This window comes from Lissotriton vulgaris, chromosome 1_1 (assembly GCF_964263255.1).
Source record: "Lissotriton vulgaris chromosome 1_1, aLisVul1.2, whole genome shotgun sequence".
Taxonomy (NCBI): Eukaryota; Metazoa; Chordata; class Amphibia; order Caudata; family Salamandridae; genus Lissotriton; species Lissotriton vulgaris.
Window position 1 is genome coordinate 1,462,016,033 of NC_141685.1, and position 21,932 is coordinate 1,462,037,964.

The 21,932-nt window shown below is 48.0% G+C and overlaps 1 protein-coding gene across 3 annotated transcripts in view; it reads right to left on the reverse strand.

Annotated features, from left to right (window-relative positions):
* The window catches only part of BRD1 (bromodomain containing 1), a 536,782-nt gene that overhangs the window by 395,747 nt on the left and 119,103 nt on the right, over positions 1-21,932 (reverse strand). For all 3 annotated transcript variants that reach the window (XM_086967297.1, XM_086967299.1, XM_086967303.1), the window contains exon 4: positions 13,194-13,322. In XM_086967297.1, the coding sequence (XP_086823423.1) occupies positions 13,194-13,322 (129 nt within the window). The remainder of the gene's footprint in view (positions 1-13,193; positions 13,323-21,932) is intronic.

Genomic DNA, 21,932 nt, shown 5'->3' on the forward strand with positions numbered 1-21,932 from the left:
CCTCCCTGCTTGTTGATGTACCACATTGCGGTCGTGTTGTCCGTAAGGACCTGAACCGACTGACCGCGAAGGGAAGGGAGGAAGGCCTTGAGCGCCAGACGTATCACCCGCAACTCCAGAAGGTTGATGTGAAGCAACCTTTCCTCCGGAGACCAAAGACCTTTGATCTCCAGATCCCCCAGATGAGCACCCCACCCGCGAGTGGATGCATCCGTTATCACTGTGGCAACCGAAGGCGGAAGAAGAAAAGGCTTTCCCTGAGTTTCTCCGGAGATCCTCACTGACTCCCCGAGATCTCCTTTGTGTTGATACCACTGCCTGCGAGACACCACTGGAGTGCCCTCATGTGCCAGCGTGCATGGTTGACCAACAGAATGCAAGAAGCCATCAGACCGAGCAGGCGAAGGACCTTCAGGACTGGAACAACCGCTCCATTGTAGAATAAAGGAATCATTTCCTGAATGTCGCGAATCCTTTGAGGTGGAGGGAATGCACGACATACAGTAGTGTCCAGTACCGCACCTATGAACAGGTTGCGCTGGGAGGGCACCAGGTGAGATTTGGGCATGTTTATCGAAAAACCCAATCTGTACAACAGCTGCGATGTCTCTTACAGGTGATGGAGCACCTTCTCGGGCGACTCTGCCTTGATCAGCCAGTCGTCCAGATAGGGGAACACAAGAATCCCTGACCTTCTGAGATGCGCAGCCACCACCGCCATCACCTTGGTGAAAACTCGAGGCGCAGTAGTAAGTCCAAACGGGAGGACCGCAAACTAGTAGTGCTGCGATCCCACTGTAAAACGGAGATACTTTCTGTGTGACTTCAGGATTGGGATGTGAAAATACGCATCCTGCAAGTCGATCGACACCATCCAGTCTTCTTCCAACAGCGCTTGAAGAACCTGCGCAAGTGTGAGCATTTTGAACTTCTCCTGCTTGAGGTAGAGATTCAAAATCCTGAGGTCCAGGATTGGACGCAACCTGCCATCCCTCTTGGGGATCAAGAAATACCGGGAGTAGCACCCCTGACCCCTCTCCTGCTCCGGAACCACCTCTATCGCACCTTTTCTGAACAGAGCCAGGACTTCTTCCTGCAGGAGAAGCAGGTGGTCCTCCGAACAATAACCTTGGCAAGGAGGGTAATTGGGAGGGAACTCCTGGAAAGGAAGTGCATACCCATTTTCTACCAGATTGAGAACCCAAAGATCTGATGTAACCGATTCCCAATCCCGTAGAAAATGAGTAAGCCGACCCCCTACCGGACCCGCATGATCCAGAATGGCGGATCTAGGGCTGCTTCGCTGTTGAGGGAGGGGGTTGATTATTAGAGGATGTGGAGGAGGAGGAGGCCTGGCGTCCACGAGCACGGCCCCTTTGTTTACCTCTGTATGACTTATACAAAGGGTTCTGCCGCTGCTGCTGCTGCTGCTGGCCTTGCATATAGGAACGAAAAGTGGATCTGCCAAATCCTCTAAACTTCCTAGTAGCAGAACCCCTTGTCTGAAGGCCCAAAGACCTCGCCGTTGCCCGGCTATCTTTGAACCTCTCCAAGGCCACATCCGCTTTCTTACCAAAGAGGCCTGTCCCGTCAAATGGCAAGTCCATTAAGGTAGGTTGTACATCAGCCGAAAAATCAGAAGATTTTAGCCATGCGGCCCTTCTGGTTGCAACAGTAGAGCCCATAATTCTGGCAACAGAGTCCGCCGTGTCCATGCCACTCTGAATTACCATGCGGGCTGCAGCCTGAGTATCGGAGACCACTTCATTAAAGTTCTTTCTACCATCCTCTGGAAGTTTAGATGACAATTGTTTCACAGAGTCCATCAACGCATGAACATATCTCCCTAACAGGCAAGTAGCATTAGTAGATTTTAGAGCCATGCTACTCGAGGAGAAAATCTTTTTCGCAGACTGGTCCAATTTTTTAGAGTCCTTGTCTGTCCGCACCTGAGGAAATGAACCTGCAGACCTGTTGGAACAAGCGGCCTGCACCACCAGACTCTCCGTAGAAGGATGAGAAGAGAGAAATTCAGGGTCACCAGGCGCCACCCTGTAACGTCTTGCCACCGACCGGGAAACCGCAGGAGCAGTCAAAGGCCTCTTCCAGACGTCCTTTATAGGCTCAGTCAAAGCGTCAGTGAATGGAAGAGTAGGCTCTATTATAGAAGAAGGCGAATGCAAAACCTCCGTGAGGATGTTGGGCTTGTACTCTACAGAAGGTAAAGTCAGACTGAGCAAATCCGCAGCCTTCCTAATCACGTCATGATAGGGTGCCACGTCCTTAGATGGTGCATCTGAAACAGATGGCAAACCCCACTCAGTAGAAAGTTCCAGGCCCCTAGCGCTATGGAGGTCCTCAAAACAATCCCCTTGTTCTAGAAGCTCTCCTTCCTCAACTTCAGAATCTTCGTACCCCTTTTCCTTCAAGAAGCGCTGAGCTCTGCGTCTCGACCATTCCATGCGAACTGAAGTCGACGGATCCGGTAAAGACTCCGACTGAGCCGGAACTGGCGTCGAACGAGGAGCCGAGGCAGCTGGAGAACAGGATTCATGAACCAACGTGGCACCACGATCCGAATCACGAGGTCGTTCCGGATCCGGCGAAGCCGCATGCGGAGTCGATGACCTCGGCGGCGCCGTACCGAGCCAAGGAGTACAAGGCGCCGGCATGAACGGCATAAAAGGGGCCGGAGCGCAAGCCTGAGGTACGCCCAAATTAAAAGACAATGGACCCAGGGGACCAACCGGTGCGCCAGTGGGGTACATTGCCCTTGCATAAACGCCAAACATGGCATTAAGGAATTGCGAGGGGTCCTGCCCCGGGCCAGGAAAGGGAGGGTACGAACCCAACTGCCACTCCGAAGGAGGCTGCTCCGGCAAAGGTTCACCCTGGCCCTCTTGACTTTCAGGCTCCTCCACCGAAGTCGGAGCCCGAGGAACCTCCTCTTCTTAATGCTCCGAAGAATGGTGCGACTCCAGATCCGGTTCCTGCTCCTGAACCGGGGAACCTCCACGAGATTGCATAGGAGATGGGGACACGAAGTCTTTATGATGTTTACGAGACTTCTTCTTCGAATCCGCCGACTCCTTGCCAGAGTGATGTCTTGAGCGATGCTTACTCCTCTTGTGCTTCTTCTTCGAGGAGCTCGAAGCATGACCCGAAGCCGACTTGGATCCAGACCTCGACCTCTCTCTGGATCTTGACCTCGCTCTGGACCTCGATCTCGAAGCCGACCTCGACCTCGACTTCGATCGCGACTTCTGCCTCGACCTCGAGCGCCTGGACGTCGACCTCGAAGACCTTCCAGCTTCTCTTCCTTTCACCTTTGCAAGTAGAAGCTTCGCCTCCCGCTCTCGTAAAGCCTTGGGGTTCATCTTGAAACAGGAACGACAGTTCTTAACATCATGGTCCGATCCAAGACACCACAAACAAACGTCATGCGGATCGGTGATCAACATCATTCGTGCACACAAACCGCACTGCTTGAACCCCGTCTTCCTCGACGACATCCTCGACGAAGAATAAACACTCAATAGAGAAACAGTAACACAAAATAGTAACAAGATACTTTCAGCATCGCAGAAGATCCCAGAAACCGCTAGCGTCGACGACGCGGAAAAAAGGGAACTGACGTCATCACGCCGACGTGGGCCTTATTAGGAGTCGGTGACGTCAGACGGAGTCGCGCGCAATTCTTTTGTGAACTCAACGAAAACATACTTACACAAAAATGTTAGTTTACCTTTCTGAATCAGGCCCTTGGGAGCTCGATAGTTTGATTGAGATGGAAAGAAGAGACCACCTTGTGGTGAAATGTGGGTTTATCCTAAGGATAATCTATCAGTGTGAACTTGGAAGAAAGATTCTTCCATGGTAAGAGCCTGAAGCTCACTCACACTTGAAGGAGGTGATTGCATTAATTTCCTAGAAGGTGACTTTCCTAATAGCAAAGGGCATAAGAGAAGTGGTTCAAAAGGAGGGTCCATGAGTCGGGTGAGAACTATGTTGCAACTCCATGCAGAGGCAGGTTGGAGGGAATGACTCATAAGTCCCTCAGTAAAGGCTGTAATGACTGGAACAATAAAGAGGGAACTGTGTTCCCTATAATGAAGATAAACAGTAACTTTGACTAAATGAAGTGTAATGGAAGTGTAAGTGAGGCCTGATTTTGCAAAAGAAGCAGATATCAGACAATGTCTTGAACTACTGCTTGGAGAGGTTTGATGTGTCTGGGAATTTAGTAGTGCACAAATATTTTCCATTTGAGTGCATCGTAGGCTCTCGTGTTAGGCCTGCGGGCCTGCTTTAGGATGGTCATACACTGTGAAAGTAGGTTGAGGTAGCCAAATTCCAAGGCCTTTGAAGCTAAATCATAAGATTTACCAGCTTGGGGCTTAGTGTGCCCTGGCTCTGCACCAGAAGTTCCAGCCAGTTGGGCAAGTACTCGTGAGGGACTAGGGAGCGGTCAAGGAGGGAGATTAAACAGGGATGTCTGGCCCAGGTAGGATCCACAGGGATGAGGGTCAAGGATATTTGCCTAAGTCTCAGAAACCAAAACGGCAGAAAAGAGTAGGCAAATATCCCAGAGTTGTTCATCCATAGTGCATTGCCTACCTGTGAAAAAATGGGGTACGGTTGCAGGTCCCCCCCCCCCACACACACACACTATTTGCCTGGCTTTTGATGCAAGTGTCACTGTAGAGTACAATGTCCTTGCTCTCCAAGTTCCCATTACCAGTGTTCTTTGCCTAAAACTGTACAGTGATTGGCAACTTCAGCCTCCCTGAAACTCCCTAGTAAATGGCACCCTTGGTAACCAGGCCATGGGAACTGAAGAGTGTCCCCTAGGGTCCCCTCACCAAGGTCATGTCACTGCAGCTTGCATGCCTTGGTGCAGTGAAAAACAACCAAGTCAACATGGCATCCGGCCTGTGAGTCATGTGAACCAGCAGTGCCTAAGTGTAAGGAAGTGGCTTTCTGCTGCAGTAAACCCCCCTCACTTTTTGCCTGATACCTGATGCACTTTTCCTTGGTTTGCCCTGGGTCCCTGCCAATCAGGTACCCAGGGCCTGTGTTCCTTCCCTGAAAACTGTACTAAAGCCTAAACCCAATCAGCCCCTAGTAAATAGTACCCTAAGTACCCAGGGCATTGTGACCAGAGAAGACCCCGAAGGACTGCAGCACTTATTGTGCCACCCTTAGGGGCCCTGTACCCTGACACACACACACTGACTTTGCAGGCTGAGTGTTCTGTTGCAGAACGAAACAAAGAGTCAACATGGCACACATCCCTGTGTGCCATGTCACCAAACCCACTGCCCTAGCATACATCAACCACCTCTCTAGCCGGGTGCCCTATGCCAGTGGTGTGGGCACAGGTGCATGAGCCCTGTGCCCCTACAGTACCCAGGGCATTCCTGGGCACTGTAAGTGCAGACACACCATTAAGAGTATATGGTGCTGGGAGGTTGTCATTTCGAACTCCACAGCACCATTATGGCTACACTGAACACTGACAAGTTTGTTATCAAACTTCTCAGCACATTAAACCCACACTGATGCCAATGTGGGATTTAATGTAAAATGCACTACAGAGAGCATCTTAGAGATACCCCCTGAAACCTAACCTACAATCCACGTCTTGTCTGAGAGACTGCCTAGGCTGTCACACAGCAGACACCTTTGCTGGGCCCCTGGGTGGAGAGGCCCCCGCTCTCCTGAGCCTGCAACATTGCACATCCTGGGGGAGGTGCTAGGTCTCCTCCCCCAGGATGAGCAGGGGGAAGCTTCAAAGGCATGCTGCCTTTGTGAGCTTCTCCAGGCCACTTGCTGTACTCAGCAACTGGCCCCCACCATTTCTGAGCCCCACTCTGGTGGGAAGACAGCGGGAAACCCTATGTGAGGAAAGGGGGTGTGCCAGCCTGTGCAAACTCCACCCCTCAGGTGGGAGAGGCGAGGTGAAGCACAACTCCGGGCTCCGGCCATCTTGAGGATGGGGAGCCCTGCCCAATCAGAGATAGACTCCTGTCACCTCCTACAGGAGAGTAGCAGGATAGGGGGTGTACTCGCCCCAGGACAGGGACCTAATGGTCCCTGTCCTTCCCCTACCTGTAACGCCCCTAAATGTAGTATTTCGGGGCACCGTGAACCTTCTTTTCTCAGATCCCGATTTTTAAACAAGAAAGAAGACCAAGAAGAAGAAGAAGAAGACCTGCCGTGCAGCTGCTAACAAGAGGACAACACCAACTGACTTGGCCCCAGCCCTACAGGCATGTTGATCCTTGAACCTGTTCCTGCTAAATCCCGAAGTCTCCTGCGGCAGCAACCTCGAGAGCCCAGGAGGACCTGCCTGCCTTGACCCTCTTAGAGACTGGGACTCCCATGAGCAGTGGTTCTGCTTAAACAACAATACCCCTGGTGCCAGCCAGGAACCGCAAATCCAGCCCACTGTGCACCCGCCGAGCCCGGCCTGTGCCCGAGTGGACAAAGATCCTGAGGACGTCTCACCAGCGATTCTGACTTGGAATCCAGTGCCCAAGGACCCTCCTCGACGACCATGACGACGCCTGCAGCCTCAGAACCAGGGATCCCCTCCAACCGTGACCAGCAGAGGGTAAGATTTCCCGACGTCAAAAGACACCCCTGTACCCGGCGCCCCACGGCCCTCTGTGCTCTGCTCCAGGGTACCTACCTATCCTGCAAGATCCGAACTTACCTCTCGAAGTGTTGGTCGCTCCTGAAGATCCTCCGTTCCAGAGCCAGCAGCATCTGTCCACTTTCCAAGATCTCCATTGAATAACACTAAGCGCCCGACAGCTCAAAAGCACCCTCAACCCAGCCGCCCAAGTGCCCCTGGCAGTGCAACCTTAATCCTAACATACTTCCCCCATTTGCCCTGAGCAAGTGACCAGGAGCCCAGCTCCCACAGTCACGTGGCCGGTTTGCCAACAGCCACCAACCGAAGGTCCCCTGCCTCTCATTGGATAACACTGGGCCTAACTCTCTCTGCACCCGGCTGCCCCTGTGCTGCTGAGGGTGTACCAATTGTACCTAGCTGACCCTGGGAGACCCCTAAGTCTATGCCCAGAACCTTAACTCTGCCAGTCGAGTACTTACCTAAAAGCCCATAACTCACTTTTCTTCCATAGGCTAACTGACTGGTTTCACTTGGAAATTCTTCAAAGTGTGGAGTTTTGGAACTTTAAAATATACATCTAAAATCAGCCGAACTACGAATTCCGATGTACTCACCTGTTATCAGGAGAGACCTCAGTGCTGCATCTTGTAGCTCAGTACTGACCGTGAAAAGTAATTTTAATCGTACTTACCAGTAACTTGAATTTCCTGCCATAGGATATCATTGCCTGCTTTTTGCTGAAAAAGTTTCTAAGTGTCGATTTTTTAAACTTACAAATATTCTTTAAAAAACGTGCCAACAATAAAAACGTAATTACTTGCCTGTTTTAGATAGATGTCCCAGTGCTGAACCTAGGAGCCCAGCACTGGATTACAAAAGTAACGTAAACATACTTTACCTGCAAACTGAATTTCCTTCCATAGGATAACATTGGTAATTTCACCTAGAAAAGTTTCTGTCAACTTTTAAAATACAATAATATTCTTTAAAAATCACTACTGTAACCAACACACTTTTACTTAACTGTTTACAGTGCATGTCCCAGGACTGAATCTAGGATCCAGTCTTGTACTTAGAAAAGTAATCTACAAAGTAACTAATTGCATTTAACTAGAAATTCCCATTGAGCTCAATGTTGCATTGTTTGAAATTGTGTTGCCTATTGCAACAAACTAACTATTGTAATCAAAAAGTCTATTGCCTATTTGAAAAGTACTTAACTAAAGTAACTCCTTCTGAGAAAGTATATTTTGATACATTGTTGGTTCTAAAATAAAACAACTATATCTTTTGATACAAAACAATTGGCCTAGAGTTCAGTTCTTGAGTGTGTGAGACCATAAGCTGACTGAGTGTGTACAACAAATGCTTTATACTGTCCTCTGATACTGCCTTACTGCTCGACCAAGCTACCACTTTCGAGAGCAAGGTTATATGTAACTTTAGTCTCTGCCAAACCTCTGGGGACGGTGGTCTCTGTACACACTGTACCTTACGTTGGTCCAGTATATACAGAGTCACTTTCTTACACTAAGGTACAGGTAAGCAAACACAACAAGATGATGGACGTGTAGTGAAACTTTTCAACCACTCACCCCCAGTCAAGAGATCTGGGTTTAATCCATTGCTCTTTTGGTCACCATGCCACCCCAGTTTGGTTCTAGCCATACGCAAAGCAGTCTTGACCCTGCTCCTCATAAGACAAGTTCAGCCTAACTGTCAGGCCAGGTCCTACCTGGACCGGAAACAAACATCCTAGGACCGGTTTCGGGGTAGCACAGCGAGCAAGGGATCCACGTCTGGGCATACCCTTGGCCACCTAGGGCGAAGATAGCAAACACAACAAGATGATTAATGGAGTGCGGAAACTTGGACAATAACGTTTGGTCCTGCCCTCAGGTTTCTGTTTTTTGGTCAGATGCCTGGTTCTAACTGAATGTGACTTGGGTGTCACGTTTCTAAATCCTCCGTGAATTTTGCAATACTGTACAACTTTGACGATTTAGAGAATCTAAACACTCACAAGAAGAGGTGGTTAGCATTGCCTCTGGCAACAGCAAAACTCTTCATCTTGAGAATGTGAAGTTTCCTGTCGCTCAGACTTCAGCAAAATGAACTGAAGCAATTGTTCCGCTGGCGTACTTTGAAAAGATTATCTACAAACTGAACAATCAACTGCTCATACAAATCACCTGGTGACCTCTGTTCTTGATTCACTGTTTATACCATGGGAGTCCAAAGAAACATTGTAGGGTGTGAGGCGACTGAGAATATCTCTCCTGCGCCGGACTTTACATGTGCCCGTTGCTAACAGGGGCCCCCTACTGGACGAACGTTTACCTGCATAAAGGTGCCCACCTTAAAATGTGATGCAGGGCCAGGTTGGGGGACTGGGGTTGTAGGGGGTTTTGGGTTCTCAGCTCAACCATATTATGGTCAAAGTCTTCTTTTTATGGTATGTAGATGTGTGCATGGTGAAGAATAGTGGGTTACAACCAATTTGGTGCAATATGCAGTTTTCCAATTTTCCTATCACTGGGATACTCTTGGCTTAGAGTGTTTTGTGTTAATTATCAAAAAATTATATTGTGGGCTTTGTACTGTTGGGGGTGTTTACGTTGCTTTGCAGGGTGCTGAGAAAGTAATTTTTGAAAGGTGTAATAAGTAGGACAGTAAAAGTGAGGAGGGTTCTCAACTAAGAAGGTCTGTGGCGGATACTCATACTCCTAGTAAGTTTCCTCTTCATCTAGGGCTTCCTCAACGGGGGAGCAGAATACACATCCAGCTACGTAGGACTGTAGGAAGTCTCCAAGAGTTTTGGTCACTGAGATCTAGCTCTAGTTAAGACCCGAGAATCTAGGTGGGCTAGCTCATGGTCACCTCGCTAGGCGGACAGATAGTCGTATGTAGCACCATTGTGGATGGTTTTGTCAATGGCAATATTGTCAACAAAGATGGGGCATCTCTGTAGAAGTATTTGGCATTGATGATACTGCAGTAGACTGCACTTTCGTCATTAACAGTGCTCTCTCCACAGTCATCAATAAGACAACGGTATTTTCTTGATTACTGATGAGGATGGCGGAGAACGAAATTCACCAGTAAGGAGGTCAGTTGAGCCAGAACATCATAGGAAATTGCACATTTTGTTTGTGCCCCTTGGTTTTTGTTCATCTTTCCTGCAGTCTGTTTAAGAGGAAACTCCAATTTGTTTCCTGTGAGGAGGTCGCTGCAGGCGCTTTAGATAACAAGTCCAGCTCTGGAAACTTTACATGCTTCCGATTTTGCCCTCCCTTCATAGACGTGCTTGACGGAGCAATTAGTCATTCCCAGATAAGGGGGCATCCCCTTAGAAGAAGAGTATATTTTTTTTCTCCAATACAGTATAAACCTCCTTTCCCTATGTTTCAGATAATTAGAAGGAAAGGTCATACAAATGTCACAGCATGAAGCTTTGTGCTCTGGATAAAGGCAATGCATTGCACATGTGGATCATCTGTCTACAAGTATAGTAGGATTTTAAAAAATACTTTTCTCCCTCGCTTTGTCACGCAGACAGTTGGTGACAGAGTAGAGGTCTCCCTGGCCCTTCAGAAAGCAGAGGTTTTTCAGAGGGTTTAACTTAAAAAACAACTGAAAGATCTCTGAATGCTGAAGGGTGTCTGGTTAGACATAAAAGTAACAGGATAAGATCACTGAGAGGTTAGAGCAGAGCTCTCTTTGGGGATTCCCTCACACCCACCATGCAGTAGAAATCTAAGCTATAGTGGCGTCTGAGGGAAAGGGAACAGCTAACTTCCACCTAACTGGTTTCAAATGAGGTGGATGGGTTACTAAACAAACACGGTTGCAAAGGCCTAAGGTGATTTAAACACAGGTGCCTACCAAGGTAGAATAAAAATGACTTAGCTGTGCTGTTTATATATTGTTTTGTATAAGTTAGCATTTGCGGCACCATTTTATGTTTGGCCGCCATTTTGAGCCATAATCGAAACTAATCTCTCTCTGTCTCTGCTAGAAGTAGCTTCGGTAATTTGCGTTTTCTCAAAGGTTGGACCTTGCTGCACTAATGAATACACTGTTCTTATTAGTGCCTACTTTTCCCACTAGATAGAGGCCAGCTCTCACTAGTCCAGCGATGGGCACGGGCAGAACGACCTTGGCATAGAGATGGTGTGTGCCCGGTCTCAGGATTGAAACTTTTCCTTCTGTACCTCCTTTGTGTAGCTGCCTCCATCTGGAAATTTCGAGTCTGGGCATGTCGTCATTGGTTCTGAATCGTACGTAATCTCTCACCATGTTTTCTGATGTCAGTCCCGCTGCAGCAATCCTTAGTGACTGGGCAGTATGGTTCCACTCGAGTGTACCTGAATAAATATACTTGATTTGTATTCTCTACTGTCTGACCGACTCTTCATTTGTATGGAACGCTGAGAGGTGGTCGCGAGAGACCCAGGTGCCATTATCGGGTCACTTCCTTCAAGTATTTTAAATGAATGAAGTATTCCGAGCCTGACAATAGGGAAAGATTTAAGCATGTGAATAGATGGAGCTCCTGTGAGGCAGGTTAACATGACTTCCTGTTCACCTCAGGATTCGGAGCCTGGAGAGAAGGAATATTCAAGTATATGCATCTATGAAACACCTACTATTAGGGAAATATGAAAGAACAGAATCACCTGTGGGTAGAGTTCACAGGCTTCCCATCTCGTTGGCTAAACAATTTTAGTGTACCGGCTGCACTAACAGTAAATTAACACAATGTTAAACTGTTTTTTGATTGACACTGTTATTTAAGATTGCAATAGAAGTCTTCCAGCCTGATGATCACGAATAATACAAAAATGCTATGTTGCAGCCACATCCTGAAGAGTCCCCCAAAACGCAACCGGAACCGGTGAAAAGAACCAGACACGAAAAGACACCTCTGCACCTGCAGCCCGTAAGTTGTGAGGTGCCCGACCAACAGTGTCCTGGAGTCCCGCAATGCTTCAAGTTCCTCCTCCTGTCGTTGGTTCCCTTTTTCCAGCCCTCAGTCTTTTTCTTCAACCGGCATACTCCATAGGGAAGCATTGGTCTCTCGACACTTCCTAATCACCCTGCATCCAGCTGGCCCTGTGCCGCTGGTGGTGTGACCTTGATGCTAACCTGGGACCCCCTTTGCCCTCACCTTAACGCCAGGAGCTTGCCTCCCAAGACCGAGTAGCCTTCCCATGAGCAGCCCCCAACCAAGGTGTCCGATTGGCTATCACTGGAGCTCTGCACCCGGCTGCCCTAGTGCCCATGGTGGTACTCCTTGAGTGCCAACCCAAACATTGGTACTACCCCCCTCCTCCGCCCCCCAAAATTCCATTACAAAATCCATTTACATACCTGTAAACCAAATACTTTGTTTTCCTCCATAAGATCATATGGTGGGTTTTCCCTGAAAAATCTCTCAAGTGTTGAACTGTCTTGTACTGCAACAATAGTAACTCAGTGCCTTTAAAAGATGTAACCTGCCTACTGATGTTCTGTGATGCTTAGACTGTGTTATTAGTTTGTTTCACTACAAACGAGAAAAGTAGCTACAAAGTAACTGAAAGTAGTCTAAAATAATTTCAAGTACTCTAAAGAGTTTACAACCCATTTCTTCTACTACAAGGTAACTTGTATGCTTCTACAAAACCAGCATACACTGTATCTGGCAAAATATCATTGTACTGAAAGTATTACTTACCTGCTACTAAGTGAATCTTGGTTCTAGAAATAAAAATAACAAAGTAACAACTTTTTGTACAAACAATTAGTTGGATTCAGTCTTTGATTGTGTGATATAATTTCTCGCCCGAGTGTGTTCAACAAATGTATAACACTACCCTCTGATAAGCCTGACTGCTCAACCACACTACCACAAAAGAAAGTACGGTATTATATACTTTAGCCTCTGCTATACCTCTGGGGATCCACTGGACTCTGTACCCACTATACCCTACTTTGTTATAGTATATACAGAGCCAGCTTCCTACAATGGGGCTAAGTCAGTCATCAAAACTAACCTGTTGGCAAGTAACTGCAAAAAACGATTTTATAGCACATCTTCCATCCCTGGAGTTTGAAAAGATTGATACAAATAGAGTCTGCCTGCTCAGTCTTTGGGAATCAGGTAACAAAAATGGTCTGTTTAGGTTTGCCTTATGTCCAGTAGCAAGTGTTATGTGTGCGATACAGATGAAATTACATGTTTCTTCGGAGGATCTGCTGATTCCACCGAACAACTGAAGTCTTCCAAATGAAAGCCTAAGAAGTACAGGAAAGTCAGATTGCAGACTACCTGTTTAATGTTCATAAGTTCATACTATGGCTCAAGCGGACCACTCGCTTTAGTACAGTTTTCTAGATGGTGGCAGTTTTTTCTGATGTGTGTGAAGTCCGTAGTAAACCACTATAGAATTGAGTTGTGTTTAGAAGATTTCACGGGAGATGATGCATGTGACTTATTTGCAAAAATCAAAATAACAAATGAGAATAAAGAACATTTTTTTCTCCAAATGAATTACACAAAAACAGTTACCTGCTCTCGCTTTAACTTCTCCCTTTTCCGTATCTGTTCAATCAGCAACCGTGCTCTCTCTAGGTCATGGCGCAATCTCTGACAATATTTCAACTTTTTCTTTAATATTCGAGTCTCTTCATTTTCCCTCTATGAAAAAAAATGATAGTTTTACACCAAACTAGGAAAGCCAATATAAATCATACAAATCGCCACATTTCAGACAAGACTGACAAGATGTAGTAAAGTTCCTCTTTTTGTATGAACTTCACTCCATCTCCACATTGTGGACTGATGCTGCTTGAATTTCAACTCTTTATCATACCGGACCATGCTGTTCAGGCCCCAGTGTATGTGCTCTGGCCCCTTCATGGTGTGTACAATTGGCCAATACCCAACTGAGTTACTTAACTTACCTGTAAGTTCGTAGTAATGGTACAAGAGGTACCTAGGGATGGTAAGTTGAATGTCAATAGTGGACTGCAGCACTTAATTGTGCCATCACTACAGTGACTTGGTGAAACCGTGGCCCAATGTCTGCAATCACAACCTAGATGTGCAGGGTCTAACCTGCCAATTCGACATGTCAAAATAAACCCTTCAGCCACGTTCAACCCTCCCTTTATAGTATTAATAAGTCACCCCTTAAGAAGGCCTTGTTAGCCAACCAGGCAATGTGCAAAATATTAAAAGGAGGGCCATGTCTCCCATCTGCTCAACATGCCCGACAGTGAAAACTCGAAAGTACTGTTTTCATTGAAGCAAGGTTGGTCGCAACCATGGGGTAATATTAGATCTTGCGCTAAGTGCTATCGCCCATTTGGAACTACCAATAATAGTACTCCAAGATACCAAATGTGTTGCTGCAATAACACAACTCATTGCTGAAGCCAGATTTTAAGTAGCTTTTAAAGCAAAGATGACTTTAGAAACTTGCCACTTTGTTGCCCGAACGTCTAATACCCTTTCAGACGGACTGCTGCAGACTTAACCCAAGGCAACAGGCTGCCCACCTGTTAGAAAGCATGGCGCACTCCCAGGAACAGGGGGGGAAAAACAGAAACCGCTGGAATGCTCAGGGCACCTCACAGAGGAAGAAGGCTTGCGCTATATTGGATTCGAATAGTGAAGGGTAACCTGGGATTGTTTGGTGGCCAAACCCCCAGGAAGTGATATGAAGTGGAAAAGGTTGTCTTTTGGGAATGATCGCCCTATTAGAAGGTCAATTCCTTTCCTTATACAAACATGAAGATGTCGTAAAAGTGACACCCCCGGACCCACAGTTCTCAGATCACTACTGTATTGGAAAGAAGATGGAAAAAGAAGTAGTCTGCTGCTCCATGGACCAAGCAAATGGAGGATGCACCAAAGACTGAACTGCACCTGCTGCACCTAAGGGACCAGCGAAGAGGACTGTGCCTGCTGTGCCCAATGGTGGAAGGGTGTCCCACTTCTGCCAGGGCGGAAGAAGTGACTTTAAGGGCTAGTCAGCTAGCATTCGACTCAGATGAAGGACCACCAAAAGCTAAAGAAACCTGCACCTTCCCTTGATAGCGCAGCTTTCCAGGAACCCCTGACTGCCGCTGGACGCCAAAGATACTGCTGGAAAACAGAGTCCTGACCTTCCTGAGGTGTCCTGAAGTTCGTGGAACCTGTAGCAGAAGTGGACGGTGGTGCTGGGAAAGAAAAGATTTGCTTACTTGTAAGCAACCACTGAGTCTACTGCATCCAGAAGACCAGTGGCGACTGGATATGCACAGGACTCCACTGCTGTAACATGGGAGATCGAGTCCTGAGACCAGAGACAACCCCGGACGCTGGTGGATACCAGTGTGACCCCAGGAACACTCAACGCATCTACTCAGCATCTTCGCATGCTGTATCCCCAGCATTGGGATAACTTCTTCGCTGGACTGCAGTAAAGAAGAAAAGTACACAAAAGACTCTAAGACTGCTGGACCTGACAGTTAACTGTCTCCCTAGATCTGAGTGGTCCGTTGTGGCTTGTCCAAGATTGGTAATCATTCTGGCCTGTTGAATCAGCAACCACTAGGCCAATTACAAGAATTTATTGTACTCAAAAGAAGTTACTTACTTTTGAAAATTCACATCTTCGGTTTCCTCAATGGATTTTGGTATTTTGGAGTTTATTTAAAGATAAACATACAACCAATTTTAAAAATAGGTGTTGAATTTTATTGTTTCAGGTTTCTAATTGATTGGTTCTTTTAAGTGCTTTACACTTGTTCCTTTAATTAAGCCTGACTGCTCTGTGCCACAGTTTCCCACGACTGAGTTAAGGGTTTTATTAAAGAAACCTAACTGAACCTGAAGAGTGTGACAAATACATGGAGAGGTCTCCCAAACAAGCCATACAGTACAATACAGTAATCCACTATCCTACATAACAGCTTTACTTGCCACAAATAATGCGCAAATTGTTCTTGCACAAAGAAACTTGACATGATAAAGAAGGCAAAAGGTTACCTTATAAAAACTGAAAACATGTAAAATGACGGAGCTCTAAAGTCTGGACACCAACATTGACCCAGTTCTGTCTTATGATGACCTACGTACAAGCAGTTGCATCGAGGAGCTAAATTCCCTAAGGAACAGATGCTTGATGATGTTGAAACCAAAGAGGGCAAACAATGCTGAGATTTGTTAATGGAGGAAGATACATGGGGGTGGACCTGTAAATGCCACCCTAAATTCTCACCACTCCCAAAGAAAAATCAGAGAAAAGGTTAAACAGGAATGAGGCTCCAATCGTTTAAGTAAAAGTTCCTCAGGGCCTAACACTCTGTGGACAGCTTATTATAACAGAGTGGAATGGCATGCAGTGATGCAGGTAGAGGACAACAAGCAGCATTCACAGTGAATGGCTTTCTATATCAGCTTTAAGTGAAGAACATGTTTTAGAGAATGGTATTATGTGAAGTACACAAGGGCAGGGGATCTGTTGGTTGACTGATAAATAGCAAGTGAGCAACCAAAATAGTGGATACAGATGTTCTGTCCATAGTGACCCTGCCCCCACAGTTTGGAACAGGGAGGAAATCTGCCGTCCCCTCTTTTAGAGAAGAAAAGCGAAGGCAAAGTTGAAAATACTTTGAGTCCAGCTCTCTGACCAAAGCCATGAGAGACAGATGACAGGAGAGAGCTAGGGAGAAATAGCAGCAGAGATGTGTGAGTGACATCTGCTGCTATCCCTCCTCAACTGCAATGCAAAAAATACCCACGATATTAAGGTCAAAGATGGTGGATGTCTCTAGTATGATACAGAGTAGTGGGATGATAATGATGAATTACACAACCATTGAGAAACACCTGGACGCAGGAAAAACAAAACTAAAAGAAAGATGGAAAGTACGAGCAGGAATAAGCTTGTAACAGGGAACAGTATTTGTACAAGAGTAGCAATGGACAACTTGAATTCATTGGGAGGGTGGATTTGGGAATAAGAGTATAGGCTCCTTGGGGAAGAGGTGTGTGGCCTATCATTTATTACCACCTTTACAGATACCGTGTTTCACTGTGTAGGCAGAAACCCACCTACAGTTTTGAAAGAGATCCCCCTTGAAGGGTGCAGTGAGTGACTGCACACACCTGTAAGGGAATGCCTGATGAGTCTGCAGAACTCCCTTAGTCTCCTCCAGGGGGCTGACATCGGAGATGCACTGACAGTGTGCCACCTTTTTGTGGCGCACTTTCAATACACCTCCTGACAGCTTCTTTGTCTTTGAGGCAGTGCCAATAATCTGGTGCGGGCGCAGAGGTAAAGAGTTTCCCTCATTTTCATGGGGCCACACCCCCATGCAAATTAGGGTGTGCCTTCTTGAGATGGCGCTGTTGCTACATGTGTACCAGCACTATCTGCATCACAGAGGGGGCAGCACAAGTGTCTGAAACCCCTTCTGTAATACCAAAGTGCCCCAGGATTACAGGCACATTGCGCCCCCGGGGTACTTTTTATAATACGACCCCTGTTGTCTCTCTGAGAGAGGAGAGGGTGTGATCAGCAGGTCAGCATCAGCCAGATTCAGTCTCAGGCAAAGCCGAAGCCGATAGGCCCAACAAAATTATCACTTGAAAGAGAGGATAAAAGGAAAAGCTTGCTTGGACGTCCTCATAGTCAGATGCTCAACATGCTACAAAGTTGATTTGTTGGGGAATGAACCTATCTGCATCAAAGATAAAATGACAAGGGAGCTTTGTTCTGAACAGTGTGGCAGCATCTAATATAATGTTGCTGTGAAAGACTTCCATTTCTTCTATTACGTTAGGTTATACTTTTATGTAATACAGACAGTTTACATTCTCTAGTCTCCCAAAAATCTTTGAGGCGTGTCCCCGCGCTGTGATACTAGTACTAGCAGAAGAGGTGAAGAGGTGGTCCGTTATTGGGCGTAAAGAAATGTTTTTAGTTTAGCTCTGAATATGGACTCTGAGGGTTCAAGGCGTAGCGCCACAGGGAGTTTATTCCAGCTGGACGCCGCAGGTACCTGAAGGACCTGCCACCCATCCAAGCTTTGGACACCTTTGGAATGGACAGGCGTCCCGTGCCAGAAGATCTAAGGGAACGCACAGGCTCGTATTGTGTCAAGAGATCCTGCAAGGGGAGAGGTGCCCTGCCGTTGATGATCTTGTGACATGTGCAGAGTGCTTTAAATTCCACCCTGTTTCTCACCGGGAGCCAGTGTAGCGTTTGGAGCGCGGATTTAGATGCTGATCTTCTGGGCAGTCTGAGGACCAGCCGAGCTGCGGCGTTTTGTAAAACCTGCAGGCGGTTTAAGTTCTTCTCGAGGGTCCCCAAGTAGAGCAGGTTGCCGTAGTCCATTTTGGATGTGACAAGTGCGTGCACAAGTGTTTGGCGGGCTTTGATGGGAAGGAACTCCAAGACCTTCCTGAGGGTCTTGAGGGTCCCAAAACATGAGCCGACCACACGGTTGACCTGAGGTCCGAAAGTAAGGTTGGAGTCGAACCAAACACCGAGATTCCTCGCCTCCTGGCATGGGATTGGTGTGGGTCCTAGGCAGGGTGGCCACCACTCTGACGTCCAGGCCGCTCGGTCTCCCCCTACCACCAGCACCTCAGTCTTGCCTCCGTTGAGCTTGAGGCAGTTGGCAGACATCCAGGCAGCTAGATCTTGCATGCATGCTCTGAAGATGTCTGCCGCAAGACCGGGCGCTCGTGATAGGGAGATGACCAGCTGCGTGTCGTCAGCGTACGATACCATGCGCAAGCCGTGACTCTCCACTATGGTGGCAACAGGGGCAACATAAAGATTAAAAAGAGTTGGGCTCAGGGACGAGCCCTGCGGGACCCCCTGGTCTAGAGCAACTCGCTCGGAGTAGCAGTCGCCTAGCCTGACTTGGAAACCACGGCCAGATAGAAACGACTGGATCCATTTTAGGGCTGCACCTCCTACCCCTCCTTTGTTCAGACACTGTAGCAAGATGGAATGAGCTACAGTGTCGAACGCAGCGCTCAGATCTAGTAGGATCAGGGCCATAGTATGGCCCTCGTCGACGCCCTGCCTGATGGTTTCGGTTGCCATGAGAAGAGCCGACTCAGTTGAGTGTCGGGGCCGGAATCCAAACTGGGTGGGGTGTAGAAGACTTGTATTCTCCACAAATTGCATTAACTGCAAATTGGCCACCTTCTCCGCCACTTTCGAGAAGTAGGGTAGAAGGGAGATGGGACGCAGATTCTCCAACTTATCGAAGCTGATATTTGGCTTCTTACGGAGGGGGAGCACAACAGCTTGTTTCCATTCCATAGGCATGCTGCTGGAACTAAAGGAGACATCCAGCAGATGCCTAATGTATGGTTCTAGTGTTGTCAAGCTGTCACCCAACCGTTTAGGTGATGCTGGGTCCCGTGGGGAGCCTGACTTTACTGATTTACAAATTTTAATCAGGTTTCTACTGGTGGGGTGGAGAAGTTAAGCAACATATTTTGTCCGTCAACCTCTCTAGCTGGTATTTTAACCTCCCCTCCTGCCACGGGTTGGACAGGGAAGGCAGAGTAGATTTTAGATACTTTGTCGCTGAAATAGTCTGCAATGCGATTGCATGCAGCGACTGAGCGATCCTCTGATCCTGTCGAGGACTTGGGGACAACCAGGGATTTGTAGACACAGAATAGTTCCTTAGCTGAATTTTCAGCATCCATAATCCTGACGGCATAGTAGGCCGTTTTTGCTTTCCTAATAAGGTTGTGGTATGCCCGTCTATTAGCGAGGTATTTTTCTCTTACTTGGCTGTCATAGGCTGTCCGCCACTGCCTTTCTGCCCGCTTACAATTCTTCTTGGCACTCCGTAGTTCCTCGTTGAACCAGGGTGCTGTTCTCTGTGTACGACCGCCCACCTTCGGCCGGCCCAGAGGGGCCGTCCGGTCTAGAGCCGCCGTGATACGGGCGTTAAGCAATTTGTTTGCCGTATCCGCGTCGTCACCTCCAGGGGGGCCCTCTGCCATGAGGGCTTAATTGAAGTCTGGTAGGGAAAACCTGGCCCAATTACGCCTGGGGTATTTGAGGGGAGTGGAGTCTGTCACCTTGTGTTTTGGGAGGGAAATTTCAAATGGTACCAGGAAATGGTCCGTCCAGGGGAGAGGCACGGGGGGAGCCGCTGTGACTTCCTCCCAGTTAGCAAACACTGGGTCGAGCAGATGGTTATGCTGATGAGTTGGGAGCTGGCCCTTTAGCTCTAATTGTAGGGCCTGGAGTTCTTGACGAAACTCCATTGCTCCTTTGTCCATCTGATCCTCTAAATGCATGTTTAGGTCTCCTAGTAATAGAAACTTATCTCTCCTCAGCGCCATCTCAGTAACACATTCTATGAAGTTGTTTTTAAACCTTGCCAGGTGGCCTGGGGGACGGTAGATTAAATAACCCTTCACCGTGGTGCCCCCATTGATTTTTATGGTGAAAACACCGGCCTCGCAATCTGCCATGTGGACTTGTTCCAGTTGACAGGCCAGTTGCTGTTTAAATGCAATGGCTAGACCTCCTCCTCTGCCATCAGGTCTATCCAACCTCATCATCAGGTATTCTTCCGGTAATGCCTGAATGATGTCGGGGTCAGATTGACCATCCAGCCACGTTTCTGTGAGGAATATCAGGTCCGGTTTTCTATCCATTAGTAGGTCATGGATGTCGAATTTGTGGCGTCGTAGCGATCTCACATTGAGTAAGCCACAGGACAGGGTAGAGCAGCCCCGGGTGTCAGCTATTGACGTAGTACATTGAAATTGACAGTGTCTGCAGCCAGTTTCCTCCCCTATGTGTATAGTGTGAAGGCTGGGATTGCATATAATGGTGGACAGGTTTACAAGCTCGTTCCGACTCCACCTTATGCGGGTGGCAGGGCCAGGGGGGGTGGCCCTTGGCCGTGTCCGGTCGCGGACGGGCGCAGACGGGCTTGGCTTTGGCGCGGCTTCGGCGCGAGTCCGGCGGGCCCGCTGCGCCCGTCCGCTGCGCTCTCTAGAGCCGGGTGACATTTTATGCAGGCAGGGGCGGGCGGGGCGGAGCACTAGAGTGTTCGCCCAGCTCGTCACCCTCACTCAAGATGGCGGGTCTGGTGAGGCGGGAACGCGGGTTCGCGCCCTGCTAGGTGCACAATTTACAAGGTTTTTAAAAAATACTGAGGGACAAAGTAAAAATACACGCAGTCTGTATTTTAAGTATAAGCAGCAATTTACACAGATTAAAACAGGTAAAAACACAGTCCCGGCTTCCGCCTCAGGACACACTCCTGCCGCGCTAGTGATCAGCGCGATTGAAGGACTCAATGGGTTTTTATGCAGGCAGGGGCGGGCGGGGCGGAGCACTAGAGTGTTCGCCCAGCTCGTCCCCCTCACTCAAGATGGCGGGTCTGGTGAGGCGGGAACGCGGGTTCGCACCCTGCTAGGTGCACAATTTACAAGGATTTTAAAAAATACTGAGGGACAAAGTAAAAACACACGCAGTCTGTATTTTAAGTATAAGCAGCAATTTACACAGATTAAAACAGGTAAAAACACAGTCCCGGCTTCCGCCTCAGGACACACTCCTGCCGCGAGGTGGTTTGCTGTCCACCCCTCCTGTTGTTTCCACGTCCACTCGCCCTCCCGCGAAAGGACTGGCCCCTGTGTTGATATTGCCAGTGCTGTTTTTGCTGGCCTTGTTGTGTATGGGTGTCGCTTTGGTGGTAATGTTGGAAGGACTGATGCGACGTTCCCGGCTGGTTCCCCCCTCTCCCGTGTGGTCTCCGTGACGGGGTCCCTCTCTTTGCTCCCCTGAATTGCAAGGCCCCCATGGATCTTGCGGTGTCATTATCCTTTTTGAGCTGTGAGAGCTTATCGTCCACTGGTGCTCCGAACAGTGTTTTACCGTTGAACGGGGTGTTCAGGATGTTGTGTTGCACCTCCGGTTTAAAGCCTGATATTCTGAGCCAGGCTTGTCTTCTTTCTGTGATGCCTAGCATCATAAGCCTGCTGGCCGTGTCTGCAGCGTCCAGTGCTGTTTTTAGGCAAGAGTTTGCCAAGTTCTTCCCCTCCTCTACTAGGGGTGAAGCCCTTTGTTGGTATTCTTGAGGGAGGTGTTTCACCAGCTGTCCCAGTTAGTCCATGATCTGGTAATGGTGTCTGTTGAGCAGTGCGTTTGAATTAGCCATGCGCCAGTGCATAGCGGCATTCCTTTCGATTCTTCTTCCTGTTATGTCCATCCTCCTGCTCTCTTTGTCTGGGGGTGGACCAGAAGTAGTTGGGACATTGGCC